Source organism: Oryx dammah, unplaced genomic scaffold, assembly GCF_014754425.2.
Source record: "Oryx dammah isolate SB20612 unplaced genomic scaffold, SCBI_Odam_1.1 HiC_scaffold_13, whole genome shotgun sequence".
Taxonomy (NCBI): Eukaryota; Metazoa; Chordata; class Mammalia; order Artiodactyla; family Bovidae; genus Oryx; species Oryx dammah.
In genome coordinates, this window is record NW_024070197.1 from 39,218,906 (window position 1) to 39,241,889 (window position 22,984).

At 56.4% G+C, this 22,984-nt stretch overlaps 1 protein-coding gene across 1 annotated transcript; it reads left to right on the forward strand.

Annotated features, from left to right (window-relative positions):
• Positions 1-264: 264 nt before the first annotated feature.
• On the forward strand, positions 265-21,851 carry CCDC102A (coiled-coil domain containing 102A). Its single transcript, XM_040253902.1, has 9 exons — positions 265-378; positions 7,727-8,489; positions 11,047-11,270; positions 12,901-13,009; positions 15,327-15,443; positions 15,746-15,955; positions 17,574-17,744; positions 18,736-18,839; positions 21,223-21,851. Exons 2-9 carry the CDS (start codon positions 7,887-7,889, stop codon positions 21,350-21,352), a joined length of 1,668 nt encoding a protein of 555 aa, XP_040109836.1. The 5' UTR covers positions 265-378; positions 7,727-7,886; the 3' UTR covers positions 21,353-21,851.
• Positions 21,852-22,984: the final 1,133 nt, after the last annotated feature.

Sequence of the window (22,984 nt, forward strand, 5' to 3'; positions counted from 1 at the left end):
CCACAGGGCCCCCAGACCCAGCCTTCCTTCCCCCTCCTCTAGGCCCGACGCCGCGGTGGGGCCTCCGTCGGGGTCCGGCCCGTTCGGTGGCGATCCCGCCAACTCAGCCCTCACCCTCTCCCCAAAGTTAGGCGCGGGTCCCCCACCCACCCAACTCTGCGGGCCAGGGTCAGAGTGGGGCCGCATCCCGCCCGGGCCCCACCGCCCCCGCCCCCGCCCCCGCCCCGCCGATTCCTCCCTCTCCCCTCCCCCCGGGAGGGAGGAGGAGACTCCGCGGCCCTCCCTCGGCCCTCCCGGCGGCGGCCGCAGCAAGCCCCGTGCCCGCTCCGCCCAGCCGCGGCGGATCGGACGTCCGGAGCCCGCTGGTCGCCGGCCGAGGTGAGCGGGGGCGGTAGTGCAAGGGGCCGAAAGCCACGGCGTCCCAGGAACTCCCTCCAGGCCAGGAACCTTCAGCGGGAGGGAAGGGGTTAAGTTACGGGGCGTGCTGGAAGAGGAGCAGCGGGAGCTCCAGCGTCCGCAGCAACCCCCAAACTCCGAGCAGAACTTCCTAGCCCCCTCCGCGGGCTCCCCTACCTCCGGAGCCCCAGCCTCAGGAGTGAAGGGGCTTCGGCAGTTGGGGGAGGAGGGAGAGCAGGGCCGCCCTTGAAAAGCTGCGGGCGGGGGCCAGACCCCAGGGGGGCGGCGGCGGCGGCGGCGGCGGCGGGCGGGGGCGGAATTTGGACCTCTCCCGGGGGACCCAACGTGGTCACCATGGCGAATGCGGGACGGACAGGCGGCGCGGGCCAATCGGAGCACGGCGCCCCTAGTTGCTGCCAATGGGGGGCCGCGCGGCGGGGTGGGCGGGACCGCGTCTCGCTGGGCCGGGAGACCCTCCTCCCTCATCCCGCCGCGGCTGTGCTGGGGAGGGGGAGAGGAAGTGAGGATTTAGGCGACTCGTGGTCATGGGAGGGCAGAAAGAGAATTTCTGGAAGGAGTTGGGACAGGTGGAGTGTCAGGAGAAGGGAGTGGGCCTCCGTTGTCCCACTATTACGATTGTGAGAACTAGTGATGTCCTGCAAGCCTCCTTCGCCACCGCGGCTTCAGTTTCTCTGTTTTAAGTGTGCGTTATGTAGGGCTGTTGGGGAGGTAGGATTACTTCCTGTCGGCACAGATTCTGCCCACTGGTTAGACAAAGCTTTTAGGTATCTTGTTAGTGCCTCTCTCCATCTTACAAGTAAGAAAACAGCATCAGAGAGGGCATGGCCTTGCAGGTATCAAACAGCGTCACAGAGGTACAGATGGGGCTCCTGAGAAGTCCACTGTACTAAAGTGTATAGTTCAAGGAGTTGCTCAGAGCCCCGGGGCTGGGGTCCACCCCATGAAAACCTCCCATCCTCTCCCAGCTGTGCTTGGCCTGATGACTGAGGACCCCATGGTGTAGGTGGTCCCAGGGGCACCTTGCCCCTCAGGTAATCAGGACCCAGGAGGGGAGGCATCCATCCCAGCAATCCAGCGGCCCCCCCCCGCCAACACACACCCAATTTTGCTGTTGGTCCTTGATGTGGACCAATAGCTGTACCTCTGGATCTCAGGTAGCCCATTTATAAAAAAACGAGTTCTGATTAGTGGTCCAAGATATCTTTGGCTTCTCTGAGATGGAGGTACCTGGGAACAGATTAGGGGTGCCTACCCCCCAAGGCTCAGGTTCAGTCTGCAGGCTCAGCTTGCCTCCCTCTCCTCTCCTGGAGGTCCAGTGATGGGAGCACGGGTGACAGGTCAGAGGGACAAGCGCCCAGTTTGTGGGCTGACCAGCCTTGGGCCCTGCACTTATCCAATCAGGCTGTCCTCTGTGGTTTCCTGCTGGGCTCTGCTCCCTGCCCACAGCCAGGCCTGTGGCCACAGGCCAGCCCCACAGCCCCACCTGAAAGGTTCTGGGGGGTTATAGAAGGTTTCTGAGCTGGAGGGAGGAGTTGGGCCATCCCATCCCATCCCACACCCACCCCAGCCCCCTAAGCTGGGCACCATCTAGGCCTCAGCACTGCTTACTCTTCTCACTAGGTATGAGCCATCAAAGCACAGTAAGGACAAAATAAACTTGTCCCCCTGCGAGTCAGTTAGACCCCCTCAGGTAAGAGGCCTGATCCTTGACCTGGCCATGAGATGACCTCTGACTTTGACCTTGACCACAGGCTCTGACACCTGTCTCAGAGCCTGACCCTAAAGTGACTCCTGATCCTTAGAATGGTGCAACCCTCCCTGATTACGGGGAACCCCGAGCTGTCCATCTTCCACCCATCAGCCTGGGAAGCATTAATGCAGCATCTGCTGTATGCTGGGCCCTGTGCTGACAGCCAGTGAGTCCAGGATGCCCTTGTGGTTTCTCAGTGTGGCCACTGCTGAAGAACAGGAGGTGTCATGTTGGGAGCACTAACATACTCTGTGTATGAGGTTGGGGAAGGCTACGCAGGGGATTGTTACCCAGAGGTAGGTCCTAAAGGATGTGTAGGAGGTACTGCTAGAGAAAGGAGAAAGAACATTCCAAACAGGTCTGCTAGAAGCCAGAGCCACCGGTCACTTTGTCTAGACAAGGCTGATGAAGGCCTTGCCTGAGGCAAATATCCAATCAAAACATTCTCCTGTCCTGGCCAGCAGCTGCCTGGAGCAGTGAGGATGACTGTGGGGCTGGGGTTCAGGAGCTCTTGAGTCCCATGTGGACCTGTGCATGCTTGCTAAGTCACTTCAGTGGTGTTCTACTCTTTGCAACACTACGGGCCGTACAAAGCCCACCAAGCTCCTCTGTCCATGGGATTCTCCAGGCTTGAACACTGGAGTGGGTTGCCATGCCCTTCTCCAGGGGATCTTCCCAACCCAGAGATCAAACCCACATCTTTTACATCTCCTGCACTGGCAGGTGGGTTCTTTACCACTAGTGCCACATGGGAAGCCTTCCCAGGTGGCTCTGCTACCCAGTTAAGGGGATGTGAAGCCATGGTTCTGCTTTCTGCTCTCCACCCCACCGGCCAACTTTGAGCACCTCCTGTGTGCAGGGCCTGTGCTAGTGGCTCCGGGTGGCACAAGTGTCCTGCCTGGGTTGGGGGAGGACTGAACTGCAAGAGGAGAGAGGGCAGCTGGCCAGGTCTGGTTCTGGAAGGTTGTGGGGATATACTCCCCTGGCAGAGTGGGGCTGGGGAGACCAAGGCATTTCCAGGAGGTGGTGGAACTGAGCCTGAAGGATGGGTGGGGTTTCGGAGTCTTAGGGGATCAGGCTGAGCAGAGATCTTGAGGGTTTGAGCAGGAATAGACCCGTCTGGCTGGTGCTGGGGGTGGGGGGTGGGCACAGGAGAGGGGAGGGTGAGTGGGAAGGACTTTCTGGGCCTGTGGAGGCTGGTACCTCCTCCACCTGCTCCATGGGGAGTGGTGACACACTGCAGGAATCTGGAGGCCACCCCACACACATACTCACACCCCAGGGGAGGAAGACACTGGGCCTGGTGACGAAGGGCAGGCGAGGTAGGCAGTGGGAGGCAGTCTCTACAACTGCCAGCTAAACCTCCATGCTGCATCTCTCTTGGTGAGTGTGTACGTTACCAGGGCTTGGTGTGTGTGTGTCTGCCCCTAAGGCTGTGTTATGTCAGTGGGGTGGGGGTAGGGGTGAGGGGAAGCATTGCTAGGCTGCCTTTGAGTGTGAGGCAGGGTTCCTGGTGTGTCCAGGGGTGGGTTTCTCCAGGAAACCAACCTTGGGACCCCCCACCCCCATCCATTTACACATGTGTGCACACACACCCTTCAGGGGACCTGGGCCTGCAGGAAGAAAGGCAGGAGGCCTGTCCAGAGCCTCTCTGACCCCCCTCCTCCCTCAGTACCCCCCCCCTTAAGCATGGGTGCCTGGAAGCCATTAGAGGCCTGGGTGGCGCCCGCCCTGGCCCTGCACGACAGGCTTGGGATTCCTGGAAGGAGCGGGCCACCCCTCCCCAAGCCCCATTCAGGCCTGGCAGCTCCCAGAGGCAGAGAGGATGTGGCAGCAGCCCCCTCCCTGCCGCCCTCTCAGTTTAGGGGCTGCAGGAAGGGCCCAGCAGACAGGGGCCTGGCCCCAGGGACCCCTGCCTCACCACCCCCCATTCTCAGCACAGCTCTGGCCTCTAGCGAGGCCACCGGACTGGCACTCAGATTTCCTGCCTCCTTCCCCTCCCCCACAGGCTCTCACATTGTTTTTCTTTTCCAAGAGCTTCTCCATGTGGAGCTGGGCCAGGAAACTGGGGCGAGGAGGACTGCGAGTGCCCGTATATGCGTTCGTGTGTTTGTGTATATGCGTGTGTGCATTTGCCTGTCTCAGGGATGAGCATGTATTTTTGCGTGTCTCTGTGTGTATCCGTGTGGGCATATGTATGTCTTCAGGTGTGTCTGTGACTCTCTACAAGGAAGCGTCTCTCTGAACATATACATAGTTGTTGTGTGTGCCTATGGGGCCACCTCCGTGTAGGTGTGTGCCTGCCCATGTCTTTATATTTACGTGTATGCGATTGCTTGTCTGTCTGGGTGTGCACGTCTGTGAATGCACGTGGCATCTAGGCCAGTCACCTCATTGCACAGGTGGAAAGATAGTCACAGTGGGTACTCAGCCTTCCAGGGATCCCTTGGGGAGTTGGGTGTACAGGGAACTGAAACCTAAGCCCAGAGGGCTGTGTCTGGGGGTGTAACCTAGTCTGTGCAGGTGTTGGGGTGGAGATAGACATGTTTGTACATATGGAACTATGGGTGGTGACACAGCATCACCAGTTACTCAAAATATCCCACGCTTGGATGGTTAAAATGCAAATTCCTACTGAACATGATTCTCTGAGGAGTGAGGTCCAGGAACTGCATTTTAAGCAAGTGTCCAGGTGAATCTGAAGGACTTCTTGCTCTAGAAGCACTGGCCTCCCTCACCCCTCACTGCAGTTCTACCAGGGGGGAAACTGAGGCCCCGTATGGGGCAGTGGTTTACATGAGGTTGATGACAGAGCAGGGACTAGAGCTGGTGCCTGGTGAAGGAAGACAGACGATAAACTAAGGGCAAACGCACTGGAGAAATATATTGGAATGGCCAAAAGTTTCGTTCTGGTTTTTCCATAACATCTTAGGGGAAAAAACTGAAGTAAACTTTTTGGCCAGTCCAATAGTAGGATCACTGAGCCGTGCTAAGGAACTGTGACTGCAATAGTCATTAATTTAAATGAACACTGGTCCACAGTGGTGGAAAACCTGTGATGCCTGGTTATACGGGTGAAGGCAAGAGCAGGCAGAGCAGTGGAAGCAACCAGAGACGGCTCTGCCTGGAGAGACAAGAACGAGTGGGGTAGCTGCAACATTGAGGGCATTTGGGTGGGTGCAGCAAGGAGTGAAGGGACAGGGTGGGCAGTGGGGACAGTGAGCAAGTGGGGAATCGACGCGTTTTTGGTGCTGGAGCCTTTGAGAGAGTGAGTTTAGAATTGACTGCAGGGAGGGGAGGGGTCACAGCTACTGGTAATGGCAAAGGTGGTGGCCACTGGCACGATCCGGTTTGTGTTTTTAAAAACTCACTCTGGCTGCTGCTCTTGAGGATGGATTTGAAGGAGGCAAAAGGGGACAGGGGGATGGGACAGGGAGAGTGGTGGCTGCCGTCTCCCCAGTGGGAAGTGATGGTGGCCTTGACAGGTTAGCGGTTGAGGAGGAAGAAGGTAGGTGGATCCCTGTGATGTGTGGCAGACAGACTGGCAGGACTTGGAGGTGGAGAGAAAGCCGATTCCAGGATATTCCCCACAATGTGAAGAAGTAAAGAAGCACTCTTCACCCAGAGAGAGCATCCAGAAGAGGCTCCAGTTGTGGGGGGAATGGAGACAGGGAGTCCCGTTCGACCAAGCTGAGTCTGAGTTGTCTGAGGGACATGTGAGTGGTTCTGGAGAGCAGCCCAGGCTGGGAGAGAGACTGGGGGTTACTGCGGGCGTGGAGAGATGGCGTAGGGAGGGGCAGCCAGAAAGGAGAAGGCGGCCAGGACTGGGGTGATGCCAACACTGCAGGGATGAGCCCAGGTTGCCAACCAGGGAGGCTAATGGGGGACCACTGGAGAATAGGAGGAAAACCCAGAGAACATCCTGGGAAGGAGAGGTGCAAGAAAGGAGGGCTGGAAGGTGCCCAGAGCTAGAGAGGGCATACCTGCAAGAGTTGAGACATGCCCAGAGGGTAGGGCAGGGGGGCTGGAGGCCAGGCTGGTAAGGCTTGATGAGAGAGGGTAAAGGAGGTGCACGGGGCGGGGAGACAGCAAGTATGGCTCACTCTGGATGGGCCTGGAAAGGGAGGTGAAAATGCCAGGAGAGACTTTAGCAGGGAGCAGGCTCCTTGGAGGGGGATCATTGGTTGGGGTGGGAGAAGCTGGATGGGGGGGGCCTTTGACCCAAGGAGGGGAGAGCCCCCCATCCTCTTCAGGGCAGAGAGGAGGAGGCTGTGGGGCTAAAGCCAGGACAAAGAGGGAGTGCCAGCCTGACAGCTCCTCTTTTTACCATAAACTGTGACATTAGATGAGCTGCCAAGTGGGGGGCTTAGAGGCTGGAAAAGACTGATGAAGGGACACAGCCAGACAGTATTGGGACACTCTTCCAGGATGCTGAGAGTCCCACCAGCAGTGCCCTGATGGGTCACCCAGAAAAGGAAGGAATAATGATCAGGGCAGGTCTTAGGGGCTGTAGTGAGGCTCTGAGGGTCAGGCCCAGCTGAATGGGGAAGGAAGTATGAGATAGCCCAAGGAGCTGTTGGTGGTCAGCATGAAGCCACTCTGAGGGAGAGTGTGGCAGGCTGGGGACAGCTAGGCATGTGTCTCACTTATTTTAAAAGAGATGTGGCCAATGAACAGCAGAGCTCAGTGGTCGGCATGGGGGGACACCTCTCCACACTGCACGGCTCCCCCATCTAGACCCCAGCTTACTTCCATCATATCACCAGTGCGTGCATGTATTTACCAGACCCACGCCAGTGTTTGGACTTCTGGATGGTGTATCTGGATCAACTCCAAGGCTTACTTTTGCTGAGTCTCCCTTTCCTCTTCAGTAAATGTCTATAGCTGCCCTCGAGTCTGTTGAGAGGATAGCTCACATAGGCATGGCCTGTAGTTGGCCCTCCATAAATGTCATTATTATTGTCATCATGTGCTGGGACAAAGACCAAGAACCAGCCATTCCCTGCCCTCAACAAACTCACGGCCTGGGGTGAAGATGGGCTGCTCACAGGGACACAGAAAAATAGTACAGTGAGGCTGGCTGGTGGAGACCTGGGCAGGGGCTGACCACCTGGCCTGAAGGGTCCCGGAAAACCTCTTGGAGAAGACGCTATTTCAGCTAAGTTTTAAGAATGGGAAGAGTCAGCCCAGTACAGGAAGAGGCTGGGAGGGGACTCCCGGCAGCAGGGCATTGCGGGTGGAGAGCAGTATAAGCCATTCAATGCGAGAGATGTGACCTGAAGGTCAGGGACAGCAGATCAAGGTTTCAGATCAGCGGTGGCTGCTCCAGGGTGAAGGGACTCAAGGGGGTTATCTGGAGGCCAGTGAGGAAGCAGCTGCAGGCCCTGGCTCACCATTCCAGCCTCCCTGGGGCTCCTGGAGGCGATCAATTGCACTCCTTCCACCTTTGCCATGCTGTTCCTTCTACCGGTGATGCTGTTCCCTTTTCTTCCCATGGCTGAGCTTAAGGATATGGGCGGTTGGTGGCCACCTCCAAATAATGGTTGTGTTCTCCCACAGGTCAGAGGGAGCGTCCCCCTCCCCGTAGCCCGGAGAGCACCCAGTAGCAGTGGCCATCATGCACAGTGGTATCGCGTCTGCCACGCGTCCCCCGCGCCGCCTCTGAGTCCAGGACTTCCAGCCCAGCGCCCACGAGCCTGCCCGACCCCGCGGCCACGCCATGAGCCACGGGCCGAGCCCCCGGCTGGCCGAGTCCCCGCAGCTGTCCAAGGGCAGCCTCCTGACCATCCTGGGCAGCCCGTCGCCCGAGCGCATGGGGCCAGCCGACTCGCTTCCACCCACGCCTCCCAGCGGCACGCCCTCGCCAGGGCCGCCGCCGGCGCTGCCGATGCCGCCGGCGCCCGCGCTGCTGGCTGACGGGGACTGGGAGAGCCGCGAGGAGCTGCGGCTGCGGGAGCTGGAGGAGGCGCGCGCGCGGGCGGCGCAGATGGAGAAGACCATGCGCTGGTGGTCGGACTGCACAGCCAACTGGCGCGAGAAGTGGAGCAAGGTGCGCGCCGAGCGCAACCGGGCGCGCGAGGAGGTGCGCCAGCTGCGCCAGCGCCTCGACGCGCTCACCAAGGAGCTGGCGGGCGCTCGGCGTGAGCGCCAAGAAGCGCAGGGCGAGTGCGAGGCGCGGGGTCGCGAGCTGGCGCGGCTGCGGGGCGCCCGGGGGACCGCGGACAGGACTCCCGATGGGCCTGAGACGGAGCCAGAAAGGGAACAGGAGCCGGTGCCAGTGCGCGACGTCGGATCCGGATGCGAGAGACCACAGGGCAGCCAGGTGCGCGGCGAGGGCGGGGCTTCTGGGCGGGGCCTTCGCGCTGGGGTCCGAAAGTGGGAGGGGCTGATTGACCCGGGCAGGAGCGGTAGCTGTAGGGCTCAGAAAGGGAAGTAAGGGCCTGGCACGTGGGTAGGTATCACACCTTCTGGGATTCAGGCTCTGCCCTGCAGGGCCCCAGGTTACCTTCCTCCCACAGACCCCAAGGGCAGAGTGTCCCTGATTAGGGTGGTCCCGCCACTCCCATACCTGCCGCTGCTGCTAAGTCACTTCAGTCGTGTCCAACTCTGTGCGACCCCATAGACGGCAGCCCACCAGGCTCCCCCGTCCCTGGGATTCTCCAGGGAAGAACACTGGAGTGGGTTGCCATTTCCTTCTCCAACGCATGAAAGTGAAATGTGAAAGTGAAGTCGCTCAGTCGTGTCCGACTTTTAGCGACCCCATGGACTGCAGCCCACCAGGCTCCTCGGTCCATGGGATTTTCCAAGCAGGAGTACTGGAGTGGAGTGCCATTGCCTTCTCCGTCCCATACCTGAGTAATCAACAAAACCAACAAATCATCCTCTCTGAGCAGGAGCAGGTTTTAAGAACTTACCTCAAAGGCATCCATTAGTCCCAGAGCTGAATCCGTTCATTTATTCAATTTAGAGAAAGGAGTAAACATTTTAACAGGTGTCTATCAAAGCTGAGGGAGGGGAGGGTGTCAGGGCAATGGGAGCACAGAAGGAGGTCCCTGAGCCAGGCTCTGAGGAGGGAGCTTCACCGAAGCTTTTCTAGAAGCGGTCCTATTTAAGCTGAGATTGGAGAAATTGATGGTGAAAAGTGCAGGAATGCATTACAGGTGATGGAAATGCTGTGCAAATAGTGAGAGGTGGGAGTGCTTGGTAAATCTGGGCAAAGCCTCCGTCGTTCCATGGGCACCCTTACAAAATGCTAGGCTCTGCATACACACTACCTAGTTAATTCTCAGGGCAACCCAGGAAATACTGGCTTTACAAATGAAAACACTGAGGCGCTGAGAGGTTAATTACCAGTGGCTCCCAGCTGGTGACTGGAGTCTCTGGGAGTTGACCCCAGATGAGCTTCTCAGCCCATGGTGATAATAATTAGGCTATCTGGAACATTAATCATATGTGAGGCGGGCAGCCTCCTCTGAACAAGCAAGACTCACCTGAAGGCCGACTAGGGACCCAATCCAGGATGGACCCAGCTCCATCCCCAGTCACGCCAGCTCCTAAGATTCTTCGGTGCCCTCTCCCCTCTCCTGCCTGTGGGCTAGAGTGGGCACTGCTGCCTCCTGGTGGCTGAAGCCCTCTTCCCCGGGGCCTGACTGGTACTTGCAGGTGACATTTCTTGCTCTTCTTCGGGGCAGAGGATGAGCCTCTGTATATCAGCCAGCCTCGGACACTGTTCCTGTCCTCTCTGTGTTCGGTTACGAGGCACCCCAGGAGGTGGCAGGTACCGCAGCAGGAGCTTGGAGGATGCAGCCTGAGTTTGTTCTCCAGCCCAGCCATGTCTGTGCTCTGTGACCCTCCAGCAATTCCCTTCTTCCCTCCCTGGTTCCTCAGTTGGGAATTGGAGCTTTGGACCAGATGGCCTCAGAGGCCCCCACCCAGACACTCCTCAGGCCCACTGTCCTAGTCTGGATAGGGAAACTGAAGATCAGTCGAGGAAGGGACCAGCCCAAACTCATCTGGAATGACTGTGGGAGAAGCCAGGCTGGGACAGAGGCCATGGGCATCTTGGGTCTGTGGTCAGAGGCAGGCCAGGGGGCAGACAAGGGCAGAGGGGAAGAGGAGCCTGGCAGGGAGGAAGAGGGCTCAGGGTTGAGTTAACCGACCCTCACCGCTTTCTGTCTGGGAGCTGGTTCTGCTCCAGAGGCCGCCTTCCTGTGCATCTTTTATTCTTGTGGTATAGTCGCTCAGTGGTGTCTGACTCTTTCGTGACCCTGTGGACTGTAGCCCGCCAGGCTTCTTGTCCATGGGATTTCCTAGGCAAGAATATTGGAGTGGGTTGCCATTGCCTTTTCCAGGGGATCTTCCCAGTCCAGGGATTGAACCTGAGTCTCCTGCACTGGCAGGCAAATTCTTTACCACTGAGCCACCAGGGAAGTCCCTGCATCTTTTACCACGTCACTTATCATGTTTCAGGTGATCCCACTTTTCAGTGGGATCTTTGAGCAGGAATCCCTTTTGAGGGAATCTAGTCCTTATTCCTTGTAGAAATCCCTGCTTCTGCATTCATCAGTATCCCACCAAATATTTGCATACTTCCAGCAGTAGAGAGCTTACCACCTCTTCTGGGGTCTTCCAGGATTCAGGGAATCTGAGTGGCTGACTCTGTGCAGTTCTAAGCAGCGAAGAGGGAGGGTGTGGCCCTCCCTCTCCAGGGGTGGAGAGGCAGGCAGCAGAAGAGGAAATGGGGGTCCAGAGGACTGTGTACTTGTCCCGGCTACCCACCAAGCTGATGCCAGACCCTGGACCTGGGAGAGGCTACGATGAAGGCCAAGAGGGTGAGGGCTCAGCGATCATTAGTCCAACCTCTACCTGGGTCCCCACAGGAGCTGGAGCTGGTGGAGAGCCTGCTGAAGAGCAGACCAGAGGAGCCTGAGGGCTGCTGGGAGGTGCGCAGCGCGGGGGCTGGGGCCCCACGGGGCAGCTCAGGCCGCCAGGAGCGCAGCCGCCTGCCCTGGGAGGACACCACTGTCGAGGAGGATGCCTCCAAGCTGACTGCCCTGCGGCTACGGCTGGATGAGTCCCAGAAGGTGCTGCTCAAGGAACGAGAGTGAGTCCCGGGAGGCAGGCAGGGGCTAGGGGACGGGCCAGGCCATACCAGGGCCTCCTCGGAATCACAGAATGAAAGTCCGTGTCACAGAAGGTGAGACTCAATGAAAGGGAATGGGACTGCCCCTTTGAGTCCCAGTGATTCTTGGGACTTGAGAACAGTGGTACTGTACCCAAGGACCCAACGTGAGGACTTTTTAAAATTAATTCAATTAATTATGTGTCAGGGATCTGGGTCAGGCACTGTGCTCGGTGGGGATACAGTTATCCATGAGACCAGCAATCCCTGCCTTTGTGCAGGGAGAGTGCCATGGGCAAAAATCAAAGCAGGGAAGGAGGGATACGGGGACTGAGGGGTGGAAGCTGGGAGTTTGGTTTTGGACGTGTTGAGCTTGATTCAGCAGGAAGGCATTTGGGGACGTGAATGAGTCTATAGAGTTTACAAGACAGGTCTGGACTGGAAGTAGAAATTCAGGAGTCATCAGCAAATAGATGATGCTGAAAACCGTGAGCTGGGGTGAGAGTGGATAGGGCAGAGGTCAAAGGATGGGGCCCTGGAGCCCACCAGCTATAGAATCAGAGGAAGAGGGAGGCAGCAAAGGATACAGGAGAAGGGAGCCAGTGAGGGGGAAGAGGAAGCAGGAGGAGCCGTTTCATGGATGAGGGAGCAGTCAGCTGGTCAAGTCGGAAGAGGACTGAGCTCTGACCACTGGATTTAGGGCTCAGAGGTCACCAGTGACCTTGATTGGTCATTTTTGCCTGATCATGGTGAATATTTAGTAACACCCCTTTTCCATCCAGAAATTAAACACAAAGATGGCATAAGATAACTACACACAGAAATCTTTTAAAAATCAACACAGTGCCCTTGTGAAGGTAGAAGCAGAGATCACGGCCATGCTCCTGCAAGCCAAGGAGCGCCAGGTATTGCCACCAGAAGCCAGAGAAGAGGTATAGCACAGGTGCCCTCTCACAACCCTCACGTGGAACCAACACCTTGGTCTTGGACTTGGAGCCTCCAGAACTGAGACGCTGCATTTCTGTTTAAGCACAGTGAACAAAAATCAACCTGTTGTACTAACTGAAATGTAAAGTGATACTAAACTCTCAGAGTGGGAGGCCAGCGTGGTGGGGATTGGTCATGAAACACTGCATATGGCCAGATAGCCACGGCGCCTCCTGCACATACAGGGCAGAGTGAAGCGTGAGGGGCGTGAGAGCAGTTTATGGGGCTCCCACCCAGTGATGGTGACAAGAAGGGGCTCCTCCTTCAGAGAGTCACTGGAAAGTGCTTTCCAGCTTTTCTGACTGCAGAGCTGTGTGTTCACACCAAGTCAGCATAAAACAGATAGTGGGGAGTGGGGGTATTTGATAGATGAGCCCAGGGCCTGGTGCCCTGGAGAACCAGTCACTCCCCACAGGAGGGGCTGGACTCCCACAGTTGTGTGGAGGTTGCCTGCCACAGAGTGGGGTGCCAAGGCCTGGGGTATGCAGCAAGCCACCAGAAGCCAGGGAAGCGGCATAGAACAGATTACCTCTCACGACACCTTGGTCTTGGACTTGGAAGGGACTGGAGGACAGGACTCAGCAGAGGGCCCCAGAGGGCTCACCCCCACATCTCCCCTTCCCAGGGATAAAATGGCACTGAGCAGGAACATCGAGAAGCTGGAGGGAGAGCTCAGCCAGTGGAAGATCAAGTACGAGGAACTGAGCAAGACCAAGCAGGAGATGCTCAAGCAAGTGAGTCTCGGAGACCGGGGTGGGCTTCCTGGAGGAAGCAGTACTGTGTCATTGAATTTCACCAGTGGGAATGGGAGAAAGAGGGGAGTTCAATCATTCACAGTCAAGCACCAGCCCTATGCCATGCGGTGATCTGTGGCTGCGGCAGGAGGTGGAGGAGGGGTTGTGGGGAGAACACCAGCAGTAAATAGGTAGATAAATTCAGAAACTGTGAAATTCAGAACACAATCAGAGAGATGAGGTGGTGGGTCATAGAAAGGTCTCTCTAAGAGGGTTACATTCAAGGCAAGACCTAAAGTGATTAGAAGCCACTGTTGAGAAGACATGGAGGCAGAGTTCCTGGCAGAGGGCACAGCAAATGCAAAGGTCCTGAGGCCAGGACAAGCCTAATGGGTTCAAGAAATAGAGGCCAGTGTGGCTGGAGGGTAGTCAGTGAGAGATGAGATTGCAAGGGGATCCCACCGGCCTTGTAGACCAAGACAAAGGGAAGGAGTCTGAATGTTCACTGGGTACATAGTGGGTACAAGATCTTGCTAGAGCCTCACAGCAGTCAAGGAAACACACTTGGTGTCCCCATCTTACAGATGAGGAAACTGAGACTCTAGGTGGCAGAGAGGAAATTCCACCCCTGCAGTTTGGGAACTCCTGCATGCTGGGGTCCGGAGAAGGCAATGGCACCCCACTCCAGTACTCTTGCCTGGAAAATCCCATGGATGGAGGAGCCTGGTGGGCAATACAGTCCATGGGGTCGCTAAGAGTTGGACACGACTGAGCGACTTCACTTTCAATTTTCACTTTCCACTTTCATGCATTGGAGAAGGAAATGGCAACCCACTCCAGTGTTCTTGCCTGGAGAATCCCAGGGACAGGGGAGCCTGGTGGGCTGCCGTCTATGGGGTCGCACAGAGTCAGACACGACTGAAGCGACTTAGCAGCAGCAGCAGCAGCATGCTGGGGTCAGACTGGGCTTCCCTTACTGCTTCCCTGTGCAGACCCTGATGGCCACCAGGGGGCACACCCTGCTTTTCCAAAAGGTGGGCAGCTCACAGACCCGAGCCTGAAACTGCCCTGGAAGATTGGTCTTTAAGTAAATCTCTTTAAGGAATCTCCTAAAAAAAAAAGCTTCCCAGACCCTGCCCTCACTCTCCTGAATCAGCATCTTTGGGGCTTAGGTCCAGGAATCTTTTTAATCTTTTCAAATCGTGTAATCATTTGAAGAAATGTGAGACCCGACTGTGCAATTTTACAGATACATAACTATAAAGATTCTCATTTGTATCTGGGTTTTTTTTTCCATCAACATTGCATATTTAAGGTTCATTCATGCCATTGCAGTGAGCATTCCTCTGACAATTATCCCTGCTCTACAATGGGGACTCTGTACTATTTCAAATCACCCCAGGCAACTCTGATGTGACCAGCCCCACACCCACAGGCAGACCTGCACTCAGATCCCCTGGGTGTGTTCAGCCAGTGTTTGCTGCGGGTGCCCAGGCGATACACGGATCCGGAGGCAGGCAGACAGACATGCTGTCTCCCAGGCTCACGTTCTTGGGGAGGTGGGGGGATGGAGAAGCACCCCTTCTAGGCAGGGAGGACAGGAGAGGCCTCCCTGAGGAGAGGGCATTTAGGCCAAGACCTGAGAGTGAGAAAAGTCAGCCCTTCAAGATACCTCAGAAAGAGGGCAGCGAGCAGAGGGAAGCACAAGTGTGAAGCCTGCAATGGACAGGAACTTGCGTATTTGAGGACTAGAGAGGAGGCTCAAAGAGCTCTGGGGAGGGGGGTGGGCGATGCAGTTGAGTGGAGATGGCTTTGTGGTTCCATAGGGAAAGGTCGATTCTTAGGGAACCTGGGGTTGGGATATGATTGGCTGTGTCTTTTTTTAATTAATCAGCTTATTTTTTGGCCACACAGAGTGGCTTGCTTATAGGATCTTAGTTCCCCAACCAGGGATGGAACATGTGTCCCCTGCATTGGAAGCTCAGAGTCCTAACCACTGCACCATCAGGGAATTCCCCTGGGTTTATCTTTTTTTTTTTTAAAAAAAGATAAAAGGGCTACTGTTGTGGAAAATGGGTTGACGAGAGAAAGTCAGGGGGCAGGAGGAGGGCACCCAAGAATGGACACTGGGAGGCTGGATGATAATCAGGGAGAAGGTGAGCGATGTCGGAGGAGGCAGATGCGTTCAGATTCAGGGTCTGTTCTGAATACCCTGTGACCCATTTGGGCACCATGTGAGGCTCCTTGCTGAGCCCTCCGGCACCAGCGCCCACCCCTCCCTGGAGCTGGTGGTCCTCACCTAACCTGTATCACACAGCTCAGCATACTGAAGGAGGCCCACCAGGACGAGCTGGGCCGCATGTCCGAAGACTTGGAGGATGAGCTGGGTGCGCGTTCCAGCATGGACAGGAAGATGGCGGAGCTGAGGGGCGAGGTGAGGCCACCAGCAGGGCCTGGGGTCTGGGGGCGCCCGGGGGGCCCTGCCTCCATCAGTCACTCACTCACAGGAGGACAGGAACCAGCCACAGCCCTGGGTGCTCCAGTCTGCAAGGGGTGGGCCTCTGTGGCTCACACCCTGTGCGTGTCAAATAAGCCCGGGTTAATTATAGCTGCTGCAGCTGGACTTGCTTCCTGGAGCCAAAACAACTGCTGGAGGAGGTGGTGAGGGGGAACCTCCCGCTCGGCTGTGCTGGGCCCCGCCCTGTGGACCCCTCCCGCTGTCCTGCCCTGTTGCAGATGGAGCGGCTGCAGGCGGAGAACGCTGCTGAGTGGGGTCGCCGGGAGCGGCTGGAGACGGAGAAACTGGGCCTGGAGCGGGAGAACAAGAAGCTGCGGGCGCAGGTCGGGGACCTGGAGGAGGCGCTGGCCCGGCGACGGCGGCAGACGGCCAGCGCGCTAGACTGCGACCTGCGGGCCAGCCAGGCTGCGCTCTTCGAGAAGAACAAGGTGGGGTAGTGAGGGGGCTGCAGCCAGGGCCGGGGCAGACCACCTTCTGGGCGTCCAGCTCCAGACCGCAGTGGGCCAGAGACCCTTGAAGTAACGACTACAGACCAAGGAGGTGATTGCCTGGTAGCAGCTCCTCCTGGGCACCTGCCGTGGGCCAGGCTCAGTGATACCACCATTATAGCTGGGTTTGTGGGGTACCACTGTAGGCCAGGCTCCGTGCTGGTGCTTTTTGCCAGTGTTATAGAGAATACTTGGTGACGTAGTGGTAAAGAATCCACCTGCCAACCAGGAGATGCAGGTTCAATCCTTGAGTCAGGAAGATCCCCTGGAAAAAGAAAAGGCAACCCACTCCTGTATTCTTGCCTAGGAAATCCCATGGATAGAGGAGCCTGGCAGGGTACAGTCCATGGGATCACAAAGAGTCAGACACAACTGAGCAGCTAAACACAACAACATCACTTAATCCTTTCAACAGCCCTTTCATTGGTCCAGCAAATGTTTATTGAGCTCCAGCTGTGCATAGGCCTTGTTCTAGGTGGTGGGGACACTGGCGTGAACAGACAGGAGGAACGTGGCCTCCCCTCGTGGAGCTGATAGCTGAGGGCGATATAGACATTGCTCCCTCCGTCGCACGCTTATGCTGGTCACACATCTCCGTGGCTCTGGCAGGGAGAGAGAAGAGGGGATGCCCAGGGACCTGGCTGAGGCCCAGGTCCTGGGGAGGCTTTCCTGAGGCAGTGGCGTTTAAAGCCCAGGTCTCCAGGGAGAGCAGACATTGACAGTGGGCTGATTCCAGGAGCAGATTTGGAAAATGATGTGAATGAATGTCCCATGGTGACAGGGACCTGGAGCTTTGGAGAAACAAGGGAGGCTGGTGTGGCTGGAGGAGAGCAGGCAAGAGGGGATGTGGTAGGTGAGGCAGGAGGCCTGAGCCTCCTTTGAAAAGTGAGAGGTAGGTGCGAGCAAGTTGTGGCTCTGAGCGCTCACTGGCTGGTGGGTGGAAGATGGATGAGAAGGCAAGTGGATGGGGAGTCTGGGCCATTTCCTGGGGGCAGCAGGAGATGATAGAGGCCAGGACCAGGCTGAGGTTGGTGGAAATGGAACAAAGAATGGATTCAAGAGGCCATTTCACAGATGTGAAGACTGAGGGCTCAGAGAGTTCCCAGAGCTCAGGTGTGGACAGCTCCTCTCCTGGCTGCTCATCTTCTTCCCAGCCACTCTGGCTTCAGATCTCTTTGCTTCCGAAATGCACTCCTCAGCTGACCCAGAGCTTTAATGCCATTTATACATCAATGGCATTAAATGGCATTAATGGACTTTGTCCCTCCCCAGAAAACGAGACTCAGCTCAAGTAACCTACTGCACACCTCATGTCATGTCGAGCAGGCACCCCAGAGTTCCATGTCCAGAACGGAGCCAGCACTCCACTCACCTCCCCCTCATCACCCCCAGGCCTTCTCACCTCACTAGATGGCACCTCTAGCCTCCAGCTCCTCCCCCAACTCTAGTGCTGGCATTTCAGAGAGGTTCCAGGGAGAAGGGACTCCAGTACTCCCAGAACCACCTGATCTCGTGGACTTCCCAGCATGAGCCCTCCTCTGTCTCCGCTCTCCTGCAGGAGCTGGCCGACCTGAAGCACGTGCACGGCAAACTGAAGAAGCAGTTCCAGGAGAAGGTGGCGGAGCTGGCCCACGCCAACCGGCGGGTGGAGCAGCACGAGGCCGAGGTGAAGAAGCTGCGGCTGCGGGTGGAAGAGCTCAAGAAGGAGCTGGCCCAGGCTGAGGACGAGGTGAGCACCTGCAGGGCCCAGCATGCAGCCTGCAGACCTCGGCTGGGCTCGGTGAGGGTGGAGCTGCAGGGCCCTCCTGTGTTGCTCCGTGCTGGGTCCCCAGTGCCTGGTACAAGCCTGACTCTCGGGAGGCACTCCAGAGAGAGTGGGTGGGTGACAGGTGGTGTGTGGGTAGGAAGATGGGAAGAGAAATGGACAGATAACGTAGATGAGTGGTTGAGTAGATTAATGAATGGATGAGTGGGTGGATGTGGAGTTGGTTAAACGGACAGAAGGATAACTCCATGGATGGATGAACAGATGGATGAGGGGATAGATGGACAGATGGTTGGGAGAGAGGAGAGATGGATGGGATGTGACAACAGATGTCTGATGGGTGGTTGGATGGATGGATGAAGGAGTAGGTAGATAGATGGGTGGATGAATGGATATGTGGAAAGATGGATGACTGAGTGGATAGTGGAAAGGTGGACAGACAGCTGACTGTCAGTGGGTGAAAGAGTGAATGGACCGAAGGAAAGAAGGGCAGAAGGATGGGTAGATGGGAAGACGGGTTTGGAAGAGTGGAAGGACACAAGGGTGGTATGAATGGGTGGCTGAATAGATCAATGGATGGTAAGTGGGTTGGTGGGTGTCTCCACAGGCAGATGGATATTTCCATGGATGAATGGTCAGATGGACAGATTCATGGGAATTTATGGGTAGGTGGGTTGCTGGATGGGGCATTGGAGGATGGGTAGATTTGGAAGGGAGAGGCAACAGGATGTCTCTTCTTTTGCCACAAGAAGAGGCAAAAAAAGGATGTTCTCCTGGAGGAGCTGGGCCTCAGATGATAGCATTTGAAAGGCCTCAAAGGAGAGACAGGAATTGCTTTCGAGGAGGATCATTCTCACAGAGGAACGGCAGGAGTGGCTGGTCCTCAGCAGACGGCAGGGCAGGCTGGCCCAACCCAAGGTGACTCCTATGCTCTCGGCCCCGTTCACCCCCACAGTTGGACGAGGCCCATAACCAGGCGCGGAAGCTGCAGCGGTCGCTGGACGAGCAGACGGAGCAGAGTGAGAACCTGCAAGTGCAGCTGGAACACGTGCAGTCCAGGTGGGCCCAGCGTGCCGCCCCAGGGGCGAGGACTCCCAGCCGGGGCGCACAAACAGGGCAGGGGCGCTTCCAGCCCAGGGAGGCCCAGGGTCGTGGTCGGGGCTCCAGCTGAATGGGCCTAGAGGGGAAGACAGGGAAGGAAGAGATCTGGATGTCCTGGGGCCAGAATCCTTCCCCTTCAAGCAGGAAGGGCCAGGGCTTGGAAACCAGGGAAGGGAGTGCAGGAAGTAAGACCAGCTGGGAGCCTTATAGTTGTGTCCTGCAGCCAGCGGATATATAGAGGGAGCAGCCAAAGAGGTCAGGCCCAACGTGGGGCAGCAGGGAGGGTGGGTGGATCTGGGCAGTCTCTGATGAGGACAAGCAGCCCGCAAGGTCCTCAGGCTGGGGTGACTCTGGACCAGCTGGAGTCTGTGGGATCTTGGCCCTGATGGCAGCCCGGACCCCTCAGCTGCAGACAGGACCCATCCGCCTCAGTGAGGGAGGACCAGGAGGTCTGGGGGCCCACCAGCATGCTCTGCCTCCCACCCCATCCCAAGACCCCGAGAGTGGCTCACTCCCCCGGACTCCCCTTAGAGCTGGGATATGTCAGAGAATGTTAGTCCAAGCCCTGCCCCATTTCACAAGCTTCCACCTGAGACTGATTTCCTGTGCCAGGCCAGGCCCTTATTTCCATCCTCTTATTTCATTGAATAGACAGCGCCCAGTCTCTGCTGCCAAGACTGCCTGGGTGGTGGGAACTCTGGCTCTGCACTAAGTAGCTGTGTTATTTTGGGCCACTTACTTAACCTCTTTTTTTTTTTTTTCCAGAGTTTCCTCATCTATAAAATGGGGTTGATAACAGTTTTTATTACTTCTTGATTGTGGGAATTAAATGAGCCGATCTGTGCTTATAAAAGGACCAGGCCCATAATAAATGCTAAATAGTGGTGGAGTTTTATTATTGGGGTCAGATATTGTGCCGTGGTTGGATAGCATCACCAACTCAATGTACATGAGTTTGAGCAAACTCTGATTGAGTGAAGGACAGGGAAAGCTGGCATGCTGCAGTCCATGGGGTCGCAAAGAGTCAGAAATGACTTAGCGACTGATCGACAACATTGTGCTTTAAGAACCACGCTCCTAGGAGAGACAGGAAGAAAAATTTTTTTCTACCCCCAGGGGGCTGGCAAACGAGGAAACTAAGGCACAAGAGGGTTAAGTCCTTTCACCGCCACACAGGTGGTGGGTGGTCAGGTCAGATTGCCTCCTGGGCCATCTGCCACCTGAGCCCTCATTTACAGAGCATGTACTGTTATACATGTGCTGAGTGTCTGTGGCTAAGAGCACAGACTGTGGGGCCAGACCTGATAGCTGTGTGACCTGGGGAGCCAAGGCTCAGTTTCCTCAGATGCTTGGGATGTTGCCTATGAAGTAGCGTGAAGGAGCCCAGTCATGAGTGCAAGTCAAGCTCAGTGTCTGGCCAGCTCTGCCCACTCCACCCCCATCCCTGTCTCCCCCCACCCCGCCCCCCCACTCCAGCACATGGGCCCCTCACAAGGCCACCTAGCCTCAGGGCCTTCCCGCAGTCTTGGCCACATTCTTTGGGAGCCATAAACTCGCAAAATGGGCAGGCAGGCTGGCTCTGCCCAGGCTCTCAAGTGCTTCTATGGGGAGGGCGGAGCTGCCCAGGACCGCTGCCTCATCTTATTTCCCAACTTTTTGTGCTTTAATGTTCTGGGGACAGCTCACTAAATCACCATGCAATAATGGAGGCCCCCACCTGCGCCCCTCCCCGCTGTGTTAATAATTCATGCCTTCCAGTAAGATGCAGCCAGGCGGCTACTCCGCTGGGGGTGGGCGCGGGGAGCCGGGGAGGGGGGGATGGGCATTTCCTCCACTGGCTCTTCTTAGAGGCAAGTCTGCCTCGTAAATTTTGGCTTTAGGAATTTTAATGTGGGGAAGAACAAGGGTGGAGGGCTTTCTCACTGACATTAGGGATGTAGGGGACTCAGAACCCCCACCCCTGGACTCTCTTCCTATGGGCTTTGGAGCCTGGCTTGGGTTCGAATCCCAGCCGCGTTACCTTGAGCCGGCTGCTTCACCTCTTCAAGCCATCCCCCCTACCCCTCTACCTACTCCAGAGCCAGCCATCCAGTTCAGAGCCCAGCCCCTGCTCGCTGCTGTCTGTGGGACTTAGTGCCTCAGTTTCCCTATCTGTAAAATGGGAGTGACAGGAGCACCTCCCTCACTTCGGGGGCTTCTGGAAGGATGAAGTGAGACGAGGTAATGTTTGTGGAAGGCTCAGTCCAGTGCCTGGCAGCGGGAAGCGCTAGGGGAGGCTTAGCTGCTGTCAGCACCAGCGGATCAGGCTTGTCTCTGACCCGCCTGTCACCCCACCCCACAGGCTCCGCCGACAGCAGCAGAATGCCCCCCTCTTTGGGAAGATCCGCAGCGCTCGCTTTGGTGCCGAGGAGGCGGGGGACGGAGCCAGTGACCTGGACGAGGACGAGGACCTGCAGATCCAGGTGGCTTAGAGCTGCCAGGGCTAGGCAGGACTGGGCGCCACCCCCCAACCCTGGGTGCCCAGGCTGACCAGCCACTCAAACTGATGCAGCTGTCTGTGCTGACTCTGGGAGCAGACCCCAGTCCCTGCCACAGATAACTTCCTTCTCTCCCACAATGGGCGTTGGTGGTCCCACCTTAGCGACACTCCATGGAAGGGAAGCTGTGGCCTACGTTTTATATATATATATTTATATATATATATATATATATGTCATATATATATTAGTATATATGTCTGGGGTCCTTGGACTTATTTGGTTTTATAGACACAGGACCACTCCAAGGCCCAGTCAGGTGCCCCCACCCACCCAGGACTTTCTTGCTGGGGGAGGGGGTGTCAAAGGAGAGCTGTTAGGGGCCTCCATCCAGGCTGCCTCTCTGGACCTTGGAGGTCTGGCAGGGGCTGTGGCTGATCATAGTACGATGTGATAACCCTATCTTTTGTAATAAATGGAGTTCATGTTCTCAGGTGGAGTCCTGAGTGTGTGGCAGATGCAGGCACACATGTGGGGGACACACAGGATCAGCTTGCTCTGCACCAAACCTGAGCTTAAGAATATCGATATGAAGTCACTTGAGTGACTTAATAAATGAATGAATGTGAGAAAGAATGAATGAATGAACAGTGGGACTGATGAATGGTCTGGAATCCAGCTGCTGTGAGGAGAACGAGAAGAGATGGTGCATGTTTAATCTGCAGGAGACTTCAGTTCTGACTCCAGATGAATTCAGATATCTGCTCTGGCCCTTACTGGCTGTGCAACCTTGGGGAAGTTACTTGTCCTCTCTGAGCCTCAGTTTCTCCATCTGTAAACTGTCTCATAGAGTCATCAGGAGAATTAGATGAGTTCACCTGGAGCTCAGTAAAGCTGAATTATAATTGAAATACTTGAAGGTATGCCCTGGAGAGGAGGGATTTGCCAGCTGGGTTCGGCCATAAGGGATGACATTCAGGCAACTGACTGGTGGGCGTTTACCCAGAGCTGGGTATGAACACAACCTATAACCCTTTCATCATTCTCCTAGCCCTGCTCTAGGTAGTGACATTATAGATTTTATCTTTTGATTCTTAATTTCTAAACCTTCTATAACCAGCCAGTGTATATTAAATCTGGTAGGAAAGGTTATTCAAAGCATGGTAGCATACGTTGTTGAATCTTCGCGTTGAGGTGGCGTTTGAGTCACCTGCCCTTGATGAGAGTTTGACATGAACTCCTGGCATCAGGGCCTGCTTTCTGCAGGAGCAGGCACTCAGAACTGTCCTAGCCCAGAGGCCATGGCAAGTTCCCTGTGTTCAGAGGTGAGCACGGAGAGGCTGGGCTCAGAGCAAGGGCCTGGCACCCAAGAGAAGTTAGATTCAATTGATTGAGGTGGTGGGGCTCCCTGCCTTGGGGCAGGCAGCTGCAGTTAAGGACTTCTCTCTTGTTGTGGCCCAGTCTAGAGGACCCTTGGGGCTGTGGTGCTAGGACCCACGGCTGCCACAGGCCCTGGGGGCTGATAGGAGGCGCCAAGCAGGCCCAGGAGCCCCGCAGGGGATAATAAATAGGTCCCCTGTTGCCAAGACAGAACTGACCATGCTGGCAAGGTGGGGTTTGCTGTCA

Coding starts and splice junctions, on each gene's coding strand:
- CCDC102A (XM_040253902.1), top strand. CDS start 7,887: ATGAGCCACGGGCCGAGCCCCCGGCTGGCCGAGTCCCCGCAGCTGTCC. Junction 8,490..11,046: donor AGAGACCACAGGGCAGCCAG/GTGCGCGGCGAG, acceptor GGGTCCCCACAG/GAGCTGGAGCTGGTGGAGAG. Junction 13,010..15,326: donor AGCAGGAGATGCTCAAGCAA/GTGAGTCTCGGA, acceptor TGTATCACACAG/CTCAGCATACTGAAGGAGGC.